At 46.6% G+C, this 15,160-nt stretch overlaps 1 protein-coding gene across 4 annotated transcripts in view; it reads left to right on the forward strand.

Annotated features, from left to right (window-relative positions):
• Nucleotides 1-4,674, forward strand: part of LOC142557151 (prolyl 4-hydroxylase subunit alpha-2-like) — a 59,368-nt gene extending 54,694 nt beyond the window's left edge. For all 4 annotated transcript variants that reach the window (XM_075668803.1, XM_075668806.1, XM_075668807.1 and 1 more), the window contains one exon: nt 4,448-4,674. In XM_075668803.1, coding sequence (XP_075524918.1) covers nt 4,448-4,536 — 89 coding nt within the window. In that variant the 3' untranslated portion in view covers nt 4,537-4,674. The remainder of the gene's footprint in view (nt 1-4,447) is intronic.
• Nucleotides 4,675-15,160: the final 10,486 nt, after the last annotated feature.

Here is a 15,160-nt window from a genome sequence, read left to right on the forward strand (position 1 = left end):
CTGCTTTCACTCGCATCCGCACTACGTGTGTTCCCCTTTGCTCTCATGGGTGTGAACTTTGGCCTCTCAAACTTCGAGCCAAATTCACCCTTTTGACCGTCCTTAGCTCCGCGAGCCCGACGCGTCACAAACTCCTCGGCTAGCTCAGCGGCTTTAGCCACCGTACAAACGTCTGGCCTATCCAAGACCCAGTACCGCACGTTCTCAGGTAACCGACTATAAAACTGTTCTAGCCCGAAACACTGCAGAACTTTATCGTGGTCACCGAACGCTTTCTCTTCTTTGAGCCACTCTTGCATGTTTGACATAAGCTTGTAGGCAAACTCTGTATATGACTCATTCTTGCCTTTCTCACTTTCCCGAAACTTCTGACGGAACGCCTCCGCTGACAGCCTGTACTTTTTTAGCAGACTCGATTTCACTTTGTCGAAATCCTCTGCCTCCTCTCTATCCAAGCGAGCGACTACGTCGGCCGCCTCGCCGGGTAACAAAGTGAGCAAGCGCTGTGGCCACGTTTCCCGAGAGAACCCCTGCTTCTCGCACGTTCGCTCAAAGTTAACCAGGAACAAACCAATGTCCTCTCCAAGCTTAAACGGCCGCATCAGGTCAGTCATTTTGAACAATACGCGTTCTCCTGCACCGTGTGCCTGACTTCCATTACGAGCGCGTTCCATCTCTACCTCAAGACGCTTCATTTCCAAAGCGTGTTGACGGTCGCGCTCTTGTTGCTCTCGCTCTTTCTGTTCTTTACGTTCACGCTCTTCTTTTTCTTTCTGTTCTTTAATTTCGCGCTCCTGTCTTTTTGACCTCTCCTCAATAGTCTCAAGGCATTCCGACAGCTCGTCATCCTCAGCCTCTAACTCAAGAATAGCCTTTAGCAGTTCTGGTTTTCTGAGTTTGTCCGAGACATCCAGACCCAACTCTCTTGCAAGCTCCAACAATTTCGGTTTGCGCAACGACTTCAAATCCATGGCTGCTCTGAATGCCGCTTTCTCTACTGCCTATTATTGTCTTGCCGCTAACTAACCCGGCAGCAACGACAACCACAATTACCAGCTCTGTTTCTGACACTAACAAAAGCCTGGCAAAGCTCAGAAGAAGAAAGTCCCGCACTCACCAAACCTCGCAGCCAAGAATTCAGCGCAGTCGTTCCGCTGCAGGCAACCAGTCATCACACAGGGCTCGTTGCACTGCTCCCGGATGGTCGTTGAGCTGCTCAGCATACAGTCAACTGCATATCTTCGCTGCTGGCCTCCGTTGTCGCGATCTCACCGCTGGCAGACAGTTGTTGTAATCGCACCGCTGGTACGAGTTGTTGGGAATTCGGCGCTGACGCCCGTTGTTGCACCTGGGTCGCAAGCCCCAAGGGTAGCGTTGGCCTGGCGGCCTGGGGTACAACTGGAAGCATCCGAAGGTCCCGGCAAAGCATGAGTCGACTGGTAACAACAAAACAACTTGTTTATTCTAACATCGCAAAGAGTTGGCGGTCAGGTTGACCGAAGTAGAGAGACGGGAGAGCACGTTACTCAACAGAAGAAATCGGAGCCTTCTTTGGCGTCCGGGGGCAGCTGCTTTTATACTCTCGCAGTTGAGGGCAAGAAGGAACCCCTCTATAGACGAGCACGTGACTGTGCCGCTCGGGCACAAAGGGATAAGGTGGCGCAGCGTCGTGTCGGCGCCACTCGGGCACAATGGGAAGAGAAGGTGGAGCAGCCGTCGTGTCGGCGCCGCTGGGACCCCCTCGCTTCACAGTTGTTGGGAGTTCCTCTCCCCGGCTGCCGCGCTTCGACAAGCGTGGGCACCAACATGCACATACACACACACACACGCACATGAAGACACGTGGCATTGGAACATGCCTGGACGCGCTTGGCAGGGAGGCGTAGCGGCGGCGCCGAACGGGCCAAAATGTCTGCCGCTTTGAACGAAGCCCTGGCGTCTGTTGCATCCTCGCCGGCTTTACCGCGCGTCGTAGGCGAAACGTAACACTAGTTAGATAATTAGTCTTAATTAATCAATCAATTAATCAATTTCTCGGTTATTATAATTTGCTGAATTGTGTCGTTGAGAAAATTGTAGAGCAACATCAGAAACGCCCGATGCAGCTTTCTGTTGCTCAGTGATCAAGGTAATGTTGTTTGCCGTCGCTTGCAGATACACATATTATTTTTGCATTCCGCCAAGCTACATAATTAGTCTTTAATTAATTAATCAACTTATCCAATATCATAATTAGATTAAAGGTGTCCATGAGAAAATTGAAGAGCAACATGAAAAACTCCCGATACAGCTTTCTGTTGCTCAATACGTACTACATCAGATTGTTTTTCGCAGCGTGAAAGAAGCCCGCGAATACGCACAAGATCGCCGCACGACTGGCCCCTCGAGGCACATTGCGTGTATTCGCGGGCTTCTTCTACGCTGGGAAAAACAATCTGATGTAGCACGTATTGAGCAACACAAAGCCGTATCGGGAGTTTTTCCTGTTGCTGTAGAATTTTCTCAATGACACTTTTCATATACTTATAATGTTTGAGAAATTGATTAATTAAGTCTACTTATCTAATTAGATGGAATGCAAGAAATAATGACAGTATTTCCCAGCGACGGCAAACAACATTACCTCGGTTCTGTCCAGCTACGTGGCATTTGCACATTTTTAAGGTAACTTGAGCCAATTGGCTCAAGTTACGTGAAACAACCTGTATAGAGCAGTATTCAAATCCTTATTCGAAAATTTCTGATATTGGCACCCCGGCCCGCTATACCAGAAACCTTTAACACGAATCGGAGGCGCTTCCTAGTCGACCGTCAAAGTCTATGAGATTTGGATAATCAGAGTGAAACCTTCCTGGAAGTCCAAAATGTCAGAAGATGCAAGGCTTCGAGGAACAAGAGCTTAATGATAAACACATGTAGAATGGTAATGACCGCTAACCTTTTCGAAACTTGACTAAGGGGTCCGAGCGCCAATGTTTTACTAGCCATGTAGAGGCTGAATGTGATGGGCACTCATTTCTTTTCCCCTTGTGCTAATGCATCGCGTTACTTCGATATATTACCATCGATGGAGGATCATGCCGATCGGCGTGATCCTCCGCCACGTTTTAATTATAATTAACGGTTCTCACCAATGTCCGAACGTATTCGTTCTCGTGGTGATCGGGTCTTTTCTCCTCCGTGGCAGGGTTGAAGCTTCATTTGTGAAATTTGTTATTTCCTGCGGCAGTGATTGGAAATAAGATGGAAACATTGTTTATATCTTAGTTCATGTAGTGATGCGTACACGCAGTCATTTTAATCCAGGGTGTTTTATTTTTAAACCATAGAGAATTTTTTAACAATCGCCTGTGCAATAGCACAATTCTAATCATTGAGCTGGGACATTACTTGCACGAGAAATAAAAATGCATATTGTAATAAGAAAAAGAAATCAAATAATTAACCTTCTAAATTAATTACGTTAGGGCACTTATTTCAATTTATGAATTGTAGTCGGTGGATTCTCAAGGCGTATCCAAGTGGAACAAATTTTGAGGATAGTGCCAGTTTCGAATATTAATTCCCAAATTATGCGACGAAATGCGTGCGCGTTCCGGTTACTTTCGTGCGTCCATGCATAAAAAGGTGGGTTGTTAAAAAAGCGAAATTAGAATACTAGCGCATTTTTACCGCAGGTTTCGCGGCGCATATCTCGAAACCTAAAATAAAATTTAATTGGTGACTTTTTTTATTAACCATTATCCCTTTAGACTTTTCGTCTATGTTCGCCTCTTAGAGCAATCGAGCTCAGTGAGTGTATATAGAATTATACTATCTGCTACAGGCGACCCTTTTAAATTTTTTATGAGAACAAAAACGAAAAAATACCCCGCATACGTTTGTCGACCGTGCTAATGTCTCACAGACTGATTGATTGATTGATTGATTGATTGATTGATTGATTGATTGATTGATTGATTGATTGATTGATTGATTGATTGATTGATTGATTGATTGATTGATTGATTGATTGATTGATTGACTGATTGATTGATTGATTGATTGATTGATTGATTGATTGATTGATTGATTGATTGATTGATTGATTGATTGATTGATCTGACAGCTGTGCGAGTCGATAAAGAGTGAGCGTTGAACAACTCGTCACCTTACATGATGACGAATTGTCCTTCCTTGACGGTGTTTTGTAATGGTGTTGAAATAATAACGTTTCTATTAGAGGCACGGCTTGTGGAATGTTTTTTTGGCGATTAGCTTCTCTCCTGGGCATGGGCAATCGTGCCGTGTAGGTTTTCAGTGCCACTTACGTTGCTTCAATGAATAAGTTCTCGCCTCATTCAGCTTCTTCCTTGGCTCGCGCCCGAATTTTTCGCGCCGTCTTTTCGCCATGAGCTCAGTCGCTCAGACAATCACGCTCACCAAAGCTCGTCCCCATTTTGTGCAGTCGCAAACAAGTGGTTCCGCTCCAACAGCAACATGTTCCGGCTCCCCTGCTCACGGAATCGCAGCCAACCTTTGGGTCCACTCGTCTGACCACGGTCCAGGCAGCTGTCATCGCGGATTTCAGCGCTCACATTGCCTTGCCTTCGCCTTGAATAATCGTAATCATAATAGATATGCGTCATTGTTCTCCGCTTATTCGAATACTCAGGTCAATAAACAATGTGATGTTGATATTTTCGCCACGTTTCACTTGGGCACGCTGCACAAAACTCCGCATCACACCTGTGCGACAAAAAAAAAGAACTTACTCGCGTAGAGGATGCACATCCTCCTGTATCGCTCTCCCAAACTGCCTCCGCCCTCACATAAAAGCTCAAATATTTCTGACGGCACTCATTGCTTCCTGCTTGATGTCATGCTTCAATGCACGCTTTCGCTACGCCAACCGCATCTCGAGAGTATCGACCATGCTGACATTGAAAAGACAGGAAGCTAGACCTAGTTGGTAATTGATAAAAAAAAAACAAAGCACGATACGCAACACGAGGACACAGAAAGAAAGGCACATGAAGCGCATGCATCCAACAGCATCGCAAGGATCGCATGTTCGTGCATAAAGGAGAAAAATAATTCTAAGGCGTCATATCGTACTACAAAGAAATACCGCTCTTCAAAGATAACCTGCTAAACATTTGCAGGCAGCACGAAACAGCAATAGATTTGGGACCGCTATCTTACTCGATGATAGCACAACAGAAGCAGTGCTAACCAACAAACTACACGAGTTTTATGACCTGCTCTGCATGTGTACTTTTGAACATCAGCGAAAGGCCGTGTGTTGCCAACACTTCGCAACGGTTAAAAATGGGCACACAGCCACCGTTGCGCCAGTGAACCCTCGGGTGGCCTTGAACCACATTTTACGCATTATTTCGCGTTCTCTCACACACTCGTTCCGGTACCTGCCACTTTACCGGGAATAACACTTCCCTCAGGTAGGCCAAATCTTGCAGAGACGTGATGGGCCCTCTGTGGCCTATATATATATATATATATATATATATATATATATATATATATATATATTTTGCGTGAGAAGGCTCGGGCCTTCTCACGCAATCTCTGGACTATGCGTGTCGAACGCGAGGGCAACATAGCCGAGCAACCATGACATGTCTGTAACAAATTGAACACTTGTAAGCTCTATAAGGCCTGTTGAGTAAAGTTTTGACTTTGATGAATCATAAACTCGTATTATGGCGGAGTTACCTCTCTCAGAAGCGACCACACCCACTCGGATGGATAAACGTACTGCTCGACGTACTGCCGAGCTATATATGCCTCTCCAAACAGCGAGCGAGAGGCTAAATTTATCTCTTATTACGTCGCGTGTAGCCCGACAACGGCGCCGTCTGTGAGCTCTATGAGGCCTGTTGAGTAAAGTTTGGACTTTTATGAACTATAAACTCATATTATGGAGGTGTTAGCTCTCTCAGACGCGACCACACCCGCTCGGATCGGTAAATGTACTGCTCGACGAAGTGCCGAGTTGTGCCTCTCCAAACGGCGAGCTAGAGGCTAAATTTAGCTCTGATTACGTCACGCGTAGCGCGACAACGGCGCCGTCTACGCACGCGACGCATGCATGATCAAGTAATGACGTATTTCCTCCTCGCAACGACACTATAAAGCATGGCGCACGAACAGTATACGGTTACAAAGATATGAGTGATAACAATGTTACGTGTTTTCGTTGCATGTCGCTTTAGCAAGCCGCCCGTTTTGCTGACGGAACAAAACCCTTTGTGTATCTGCCGTGGCGATACTGTTGCTGGGCAGTGTTGTTGTCCTAATGTCGACTACGGTCAGAGCACAGGCTTTATACGAGAGGTGGAACGGGCGATGCGCCCACGCATCGACGGATACATTAGAGAGCTTTAGCTTAGGGGACGCAAGCGGCTTGCGCACGCAAGAACTAGGGGCCACGGTACTGCGCATGCGCAGACCTCAACGTCCGTGTCCGCGCATGCGCAGTACCGTGGCCCCTAGTTCTTGCGTGCGCGAGCCGCTTGCGTCCCCTAAGCTAAAACTCTCTATTGTGTGCGCACGTTCGGCGCGCGCGCACATACGTCGGTGGAAGTGCAGCATACATCCTCATCCTTCTAGACCCTGTGCCTGGAGCACGTGTATTACCGAACTAATTGAATTTCTCAAATGAAATTCCGGCACAAAATTTGTAACACACTACTCACACACAACCTACAGACGTGATAGCATCGGTATTTAATTCGAATATACGGGAAAACACAATTCCGTTACGCCGGGGGGGTTGGGGGGGGGCTCAAACATAAGACCCCTTTTCCAGTTGCCCGTTTTTGGGTGAGCACACCACGAAAAATCTCGACTAACTAGAAGCTAACAGCTTCCCTTTAAAATCGGCAGAATTTATCTGACCATGAAAGTCGGTGATATTGCGATTAGCACTGAAGCAATAAGGCATCACACCATATTGCCCCCACCAAAACGCGTCATTTATGAGGCGTTTATGAAGCCGGGTTCCTATCACGCGCTTTCCACTGAACACGCTGGGCCACTTAGAGAGACCGCTGCGAAATTAGCGCATCTCGTCTTTGTGGATATATTGGGTGCACAGCTAACTTTATCCACAGTTTAAAAATATGAAAATGCAACGTAGATGGACAGAACCAAAGTAATCTTGTTTGCCATCGCTTGGAGAGAGTCAAATTATCTTTTTTCTTTCATTCCGCCTAATTGGCTAAGTAGCCTTAATCAATTAATGAACTTCTGAAATATTATAGTTAAATCAAAAGCGTCAGTGAGAAAATTGTAGAGCGACATGAAAAACTCTTGATACAGCTTTCTGTTGCTCAATACGCGCTACATAAAAGTGTTTTTCCGAGCCAGAAAGAATCCCGCGAATACATGCAAAGTGCCTCGAGCGTCCAGTAACGCGGAAATTTTGGTGCATTTGCGGGCTTCCTTCACGCTAGGAATAACACATTTATGTAGCACATGCCCAGTGGCACATACCTACACCGTAAAAATGTTTACGCTGTTAAGGGTGTTTTCTGGTCGCACTGTAACACCCTTACCATTAGGGCCTTAGAAAAATTTATAGAGGATGACAGCGGAGCTCTAACGAGACGTGCTATAACAAAAGACGTAGTTGAAAACTATGTAATTATTCTGACAGCCTTGGGCGCATAGAAATATCCGACAGGAAAGTTTTCTATCTCTCCCTGTGGAATTCTCTTGTCGTATATTTCTGTGCGCCCAAGGCTGTCAGAATGATTACATAGTTTTCAACTACGTCTTTTGTCATCGCACGTTTCGTTAGAGCTCCGCTGTTAGCCCGTATAAATTTTTAAGGCCCTAACGGTAAGGGTGTTACAGTGCGACAAGAAAACACCCTTAAGGGTGTAAACATTTTTACAGTGGTGACCCAAGCTGGCGCAAAAGCTGAAGAGCAGCACAAGCTCAGAGGCAGATGTCAAGCTACCCAAGTTGGTCCTACTGTAGTTTGGAACACTGTTCCCTCAAACCAGCAGCCCTACGCTGTATACCCATTAGAGCTTGGACAGCCGAGTGATCCAGGTTTGCGGGAAAATTATTAGCGAACCAGACAGAGAGATTGGTTGTCAGAAGGGAGAAATATAGCCCCCTAAATATGAGTGAGGTGACCAAAGAATGCTAATCGCAATAACATGCTACGCTTTTTTACGGCGGTATATATATTGTACCGAACCGAACCCACGAGCCGACCTCCACTACAACCAAGGAGGATAGCTCAAACCCTAACCCTATACGCAATCCACCGGTCCCGAAAAACTGGCCGGAGACAAAAAAAAATATTTTTTTTGCTCAGTATAGTTCCTTAAGCGGAACAGCTCCAGGACCTTTAGAAAGCGTGTTACGTGCACCACACACGCTCTCAAAGCGATGCAGAAGCCATTACATCTGGTAGACATATAAACCCCCTTTGTGCCTAGAGCAAGGACCAGGGAAGTACACGAGAACTAAGATCGACTCTTTGAAGCTTTCGGGACAAGCCGACCCGCTGCCCGAACGCTCACTGGATCGGTCTCTGGGAGGGTCGAACTACCCGCCAGGCGACACCTTGTGACATACTGCTAATCGCTTTTCGCTGGAAGCGTTTCAGCGACACCCGTCCTGGAATCTCTATCCGCTCCAAAATGGCCTTTTGGGGTGGAAAGTGTGAACAGAACAGGGTTCCACGAGAGTGGATGCACAGATGGCGCCGGTTTCACTGTAGAGCGTGTATGCACGTTATCCAGGTCGTCATTTTTTTTTTTCATTTACCAAGTCTACACGGATACGAAGAACTTCATTAAACGGATCCCGAGAAGCGCCCCCGTTAGGGCGACGCCGCGGGCCTCTCCCACGTGGGGACAGTTAAGCCTAACCTAATCGCGGCATCGCAGGCTCTCTGGACAGCCCAAAGCTGACGTTGGTATTCCGAGCTCTTGATGGTCGAGTTCCACTCCTGTTCAGCGATGTCCTTATCTTCTCGTAACGAGGGACACCGGCAGAGCATGTGATCTATAAATAACATGTCCCCCTGCTGCTATAGGACACTGTGAGCTAAAAACGTCCGGGAATAAACAATCATGAAGGCCAGACTAGGATAAGAGCTAGTCTGAAGAATCCGGGGTTATAGCTTGAGCCTATCTACATTTTTTTTTCGAAGCTTCAATGGCACATCGCTGTATGATCCAGCCAAATAACAATTGGGCTCGTTAAAGCTTCAGCTATAGTTTGAGCAAGAAATGGTTTATTTACAGGAAAGACTTAGAATCCCTTCTTACCATGCGCGCTCTAGACTGATAGCACTGAGAAATGGAGAAAAGAAGCCAACGTAGCGGTAAATGAAGGAGAGCAGAAGTGTTTCCACCGTGTTTGCACAATTTGGCTCCACTAAAGCCGATCGTCCATTTTCGTGGCGTGGCAGCAATTTCACTTGGGTTTTTGTCGTCTGGCATTCACAGAATCTGGCCGTAGGACGAGAACGGCGGACTCCGACAACGTCACCTGTCAACACTGGCCACGGCCAGTCTTAACTGAAAGTTAAAGACCCGCGAAAAGCACAATGTACACAACTTCGGGACGAGGCCGGAGCTAGCTCAATTTTTGGTACAGGACAAAATGAATGCAACCTCCTGCATTATTATTATTATTATTATTATTATTATTATTATTATTATTATTATTATTATTATTATTATTATTATTATTATTATTATTATTATTATTATTATTATTATTGATATGGAAGTATACAACGGAAACAGGGAGGGAGCAAGATGACGACTGCCACTGAGAGGGGAACAACGCCTGCCTACTCTGTCGGGAGGAGGGCATGAAAAGAGGAGAAGAGGAAAAGAAGATAAGAAACAAAAAATAGGAAAGAAAGTAGAAACACCGAAAAAAATGCCTATTGACGGGAGGCCAAAACAGGTTTCTGCATGAAAGTTAGTTTAGCTGCACAAGTTTAAGCCTCAGTTGAGAAGGAATTACGCTTCTTGAGCGGTAGCACATCGCATGGTTTGTTTCTAGATTAGGTCTTTTTCTTACACCGATCTAGCGACCGTTCTCGCGCATGCGCTGGGGGACTGCCGGACGTCATGTAGTTGTAATTTATTATAATAAAAATTCGCGTGTTAGTTCCAGCTGTTAGTCCCGTCGTCTTCTTGTTTGAATACGGGGTGGTTTTCGCTAGACTTTCCGCTTTAATCGTGCACGAACTGGCAATTTCTTTTTATCTTAATTGTACGGCCAGTGTCCGTCACTCCAGCACATATGCTGGACAATGACATTAAGTGTGCACCGTCATAGTTTCATTTATAAATGAACTATGGCCATCCTATTTACCGCGTATCTTAAGAGATTACGGAGCCTGTCGCACATATTGCAAAAGAGAAAAGTTGCTGAAACATGACAACATTGATCACAAAGCTACAATACATTAAACAATGATGGCAGAAGTGTCCGTGTGATGTCCTCGTTTTAAACGAATCAATGCGACAGTTCTGAACATGCGACCGAATCTGTAATCATGCAAAGTGAAGAGAAGCGGCGATAACATGCACCAAGCTATTATTTTGGAGGGCATAAAGAAAGTTTAAATTGGCTGTCAATGAGCCTGTAAAGCCAGTGGCAATCAACGAGATAGTTTCACAAGTGACTCGGCATCGTGAACCAAATTAAGTACGCTGTCGCAAAGCCGATCTGATCGAACTAAATAAGAGGAAATGTGTAACTATTCAAATACTGAGAACAAGAACTGGAAAATTGTTGAAACAGGAAGCCAGGCAGGAATTCATTTATAAAAAAGAAATATACGTGCAGTAGACAGTGACTTCTTGCTTGTGCCTCAAAGTATTTCTTAGTTTCCCAAAGAATGGCGTTCTCGATGGGTGACTCAAATACACGTCCGTCAATAGGTGGTGTCCACGTCCGCGACCGAGCGACTGTTGCCTCTAGTACCAGAACCAGATCTCGAAGGCTATTCTTCTGCAGTCTACATGCGCCGGAAGGGAGTGCGGAGCCGGAAACAAGTCGCGACCACCGTGGTTTAGACACCAACCGTGTAGACACAGTACTGGTGCAGCACTTACACTGCAAATGTGCGTACTGCAGCGTCCGACGACGCAGCTCTTCATTCAGAAGTGGACTCCCACAGTTCGATATATCCAACGTATCCAAAGAACATTTATACGTCGACAAATTCCCGGCTCGATTCAAGAGTGGAAAGGGTGCTTACTCCCATAAGGTTGCTAACGGAGACATTCCTGGCATATGAGTTTATAAATCAATTCTGACTCTTTCCTCCAGATACCTTCAATTTGTAGCTCGCGTCCGATTTTCCGAGGAGATTCCATACAATATCTGCATATAGCTTCATTGAGGCTGCAATACGTATAAATAAATATGCTAATAAAGGTCGTACTGGAGTTTTATGTGCCACAAGGTTAGTATTGCGGGGAAGGTGTCTTGCGCGATATTTAGGGGGTTGCTTTGAAGCTATTCGAACTACACGTTTCCTATAGCTGTTCTAGTTGGACTTCAAGTTAAAGCACATTCCCAAATATTGAAAATTATCGACAACTTTTATTGGAACATGAATTATATCCTATCTGTCAATTAGCCGCAATTTTTCATGGGTTGTCATCTGGGCCCACATATGAGGGACTTATTTTACATCAGTGTCGGTGAGTAAATTTAGCTTGAATAGTTCATCCGGTTTATTGTACAGTTGGCTTACAATAATTAGGCCCTTGCGACACAGGAGTTGATCGAATAATCTGGAAGGTCGAATTACCAAGAGGCGAAATATGTCTAATTTCTTGCCTACAGTATGTAACTTCGTTTCGCTTTTAAAGCGCGATTCAACCAGCGTCAGGTGAAGAACGGCGGCATGTTTACATGCTTCTTCAGCGTGACATGGCAACAAACAAGCGGGAACGGATGATTTCACAAGCAGAAGCAGTGTCGGCCACGAAAAGATAAAAATAAATTTAAATAAAGTAGATTCGGCTCAAGCTAAGCAGTAGCGCCGCATGCTGAATTTCTCGTGCTTTCAAGAGTTATTATAATAACTGCTGCAAACTGGTGGGAGTCAATGTGCATCAAATTCAACGAAGAGGCATGCTTTCGAGTTCGAATTAAAGAATCAATCAATCAATCCCTTTATTTCCTTAAAAAAAGGAGGAGTACGGGACTAAAAGCTCGGACGGCTTGATGACGTCACGACCGTTTACAAGTTGGCATAACAGCAAGTTGCTTTCCTTCCCTAGCAATGTACGCTTTATCGCCGGGGCTTTCCAGTGCGTTCGAATTAAGCAAAGCGTCGAATTAACCGAGATTGAATTAGTGGGTGTTGACTGAGTGCAGGGTAAAATGTATACGAGCCCTTACGGAGCCTCACTAGCATCGTTAGGCTGTAGGACGTAGCTATTAGCTTGTACTTCTTCGTCACGGGCGATTTATAGTGCGAGCTTCATCCAAGAGGCATTACCGGCACAAAAGAGGCGAAGTCTCGTAGCATGAAGCTGCGCCTGTGCGAAAGACGAGCTGTTGCGAACTCGAAGCAGACGCAAAGGCGCAACCGAAACTGCATAGTACTTGCTTCGACTAGAGCGCTATTAGCTCTCATCGCAGAACTTGCAACTCCGACATTTAACCCAACAAAACCCCACGCATCATTGCTGATACGCCGAGTTCGATATCAGAATTGAAGATATAAGTGCGGGAAACGACGCAAAACGCATGCTAGCTTTTCTGAAATGCTGGAGTGAATTCTCAATGGTGGATAGCACAGCTAATCCAAATATAGTTAACCACTACGTTAATTGTTACTCACATAATCATTTCGTCGCTTCGTGTCTATGTACTCCCTGCGGCGAGAAATAAAAGTGATCAAGCTGTTTAATTGTTACTTTTTTCCTGGTGTTTCTGATTTGCGGGGTTAACTGCCATGCACTCAGTTTGCTCAAAGGTTGTAGTGGCTAATTACCCAGAGACGCTGCGAAAATTGTTCTTTCTTTTCATTATTGCACTTCCACAACTCGCATGTAGCGCAGTAGCTCACACGCTACATGAGACCTACATGTGAAGTTGCACTGAACACGCCGTCTATCATTGTGCATGTCGACGGCCGTGCAAAGCGGCCGTGGGCACTGAAGGTGCTGACGACCAGTTTCTGACGAGCCGACATATGGGCTTTCACTGGAGTACCGATGCATCACTGTGCATTACGAAGACACTTCACGCTGATGTCAACACCTCTGTCAGGCGTAGAGTTCAGCACACTTCGTCGCCAGCCTAACGCGAGTGAAACGCAAGGCGAACCGCAGCGAAATGAGGCACCGAGCGAAACCGCGGAGAAAGGCTACCCGAGCGATGTATTATTCGGGGCACGCACCGGCACACTGCTCCCCTTTCATTCCAGCGCTCTGAAGAACTTTCCCAACTCTTGTTCTTGTTAAACCGTTCGCGCCACAGCGCGTAGCGGTCGTTTTTCAGTCCGCACTCGCGTGATCTGGCCCCGTTTCGAGGCTTCGCCTGCGCCGGTTAAGCACGGCGCGCATCCCGCGCGCGCCGGCAGCAACAGCGAGCTCCGTGTAAACGCGAGCGCGCATAAGCCAGGCTTTGTGGAAGCCAAGGTTATTGGCCACGGCGTGCGTATACACACAGCCGGGTCCTGTTGCGCCGCTTGGCCGCCGCTGAAGACGGCGCGCAGCCGGAGCGTGTCCCACAAGAATCCGCGGTATCCGCCGAGCGTAATCCACCGTGCGTGGAGGTGCGCGGCTCTTATTCATTTTCATTTTATTTTTTCACCGCGCCGCTGTTTACGAGGCGCTCGGACGGCAACGCCCCATCCGCAGACAGCCGCGAAGCTTGCCGAGTGTGAACGTTTTTCTAAAGTTTCGCGCTTGCATTCATCTTCGCCCAGGCGTTTCCCAAGTCCGTGATGCTCCTTCTTCTTTGTGGCGTATAGTCCGGCACGTAACAGGATAACCCCCTCCCCTTCCCCTGATCTTCACAGGTGTCATGACTCGACGCGTACTCTGACCGAGGACTACTGCCGCTTGCGCGTCCCGGACGCCTCGCGGGGGCATTTTTACCCTTTCTGAAAGAAACAGGCCTGAACGAGTTTGTTAAGTTCTGCATGTTGCGCTTCGTGGGTTTTGGCGAGCCTGTGACACGTGGTCTGCGTGATTCATCGTCGTTCCCATCTAGCTTAGTATCGCGCTAAGAGCTGCCGCCAGAAAATCCTTCTCAAGCTTTCTCTCCCCATCTTCTCTCCAGCACACGCACGCATTTACTGCGCGAGAGAGGCAAGTATACATTCACGAGCACTGCTTAGGAGCTCACCCGTCCATTTTCATTTGGTGAGCCCCGCAATACCTTGGTCAACAAGCGAGTATCCCACTTTCAAAGATCAGAGGTAGAGGTCATCCGCAATCGCTCATGCCCTAGCTGTCTCTCGTGAAAATCTTACCTCGGCTCGTAGGAAAGCCGGGTCCTTTGCCGACCAAAAAATTTAAAAAAGACCAGACTGCAATTAGGAGCTGTTTGTAATTGTATTGGTGCGATTGCCCGCTAGGTGAGTCTCTATATGGTCAAGCCTTTCTTAGCCAAGCCGACGCCACCGTAGAATGGAGGCACGCAGTTACGCACGAGCTTTTTGAGTGGTTTGCGCGGTTGCAAGGGCAACCAAATAAGCTTCAAATGCCATTCTCATTCTAGCCCTCCTTCCACTTAGTCGCAGCTCTACGATTCAGCTAAAGAAACGTTCCGCAAAAAATCCGCAACAGTCATCACTACACAATTGAGTTGTCAGATGGTGCTGGTATTAGTTGGAGCTCTCGTAAGTGGATTTGGGTGTGGACTTCGCCTTGACACGTATTGCGCCAAATCTTGTTCACCGCCCGCTGACAACAGACAAAACTAAAAAAGAAAAGAAAACTAGAAGACTCGTTTGATTTTGGGCCAGGATTTGAAAAATCACATCGGAATTGACCGAGACTTTTTTCGAAGGTCATCACATGCGACGAAAGCCGGTATAGTATACGAATGTGTCTCTGAAACCAGACAAGTTTTGAGCCAGTTCAAGACGCCTTCTTCACAAATTTCGCAAGGAATGCGACAAGTGAGCTTGTGTGAAGACGAT

The sequence above is a fragment of the Dermacentor variabilis genome, chromosome 9, assembly GCF_050947875.1.
Source record: "Dermacentor variabilis isolate Ectoservices chromosome 9, ASM5094787v1, whole genome shotgun sequence".
In the NCBI taxonomy this organism is placed as follows: Eukaryota; Metazoa; Arthropoda; class Arachnida; order Ixodida; family Ixodidae; genus Dermacentor; species Dermacentor variabilis.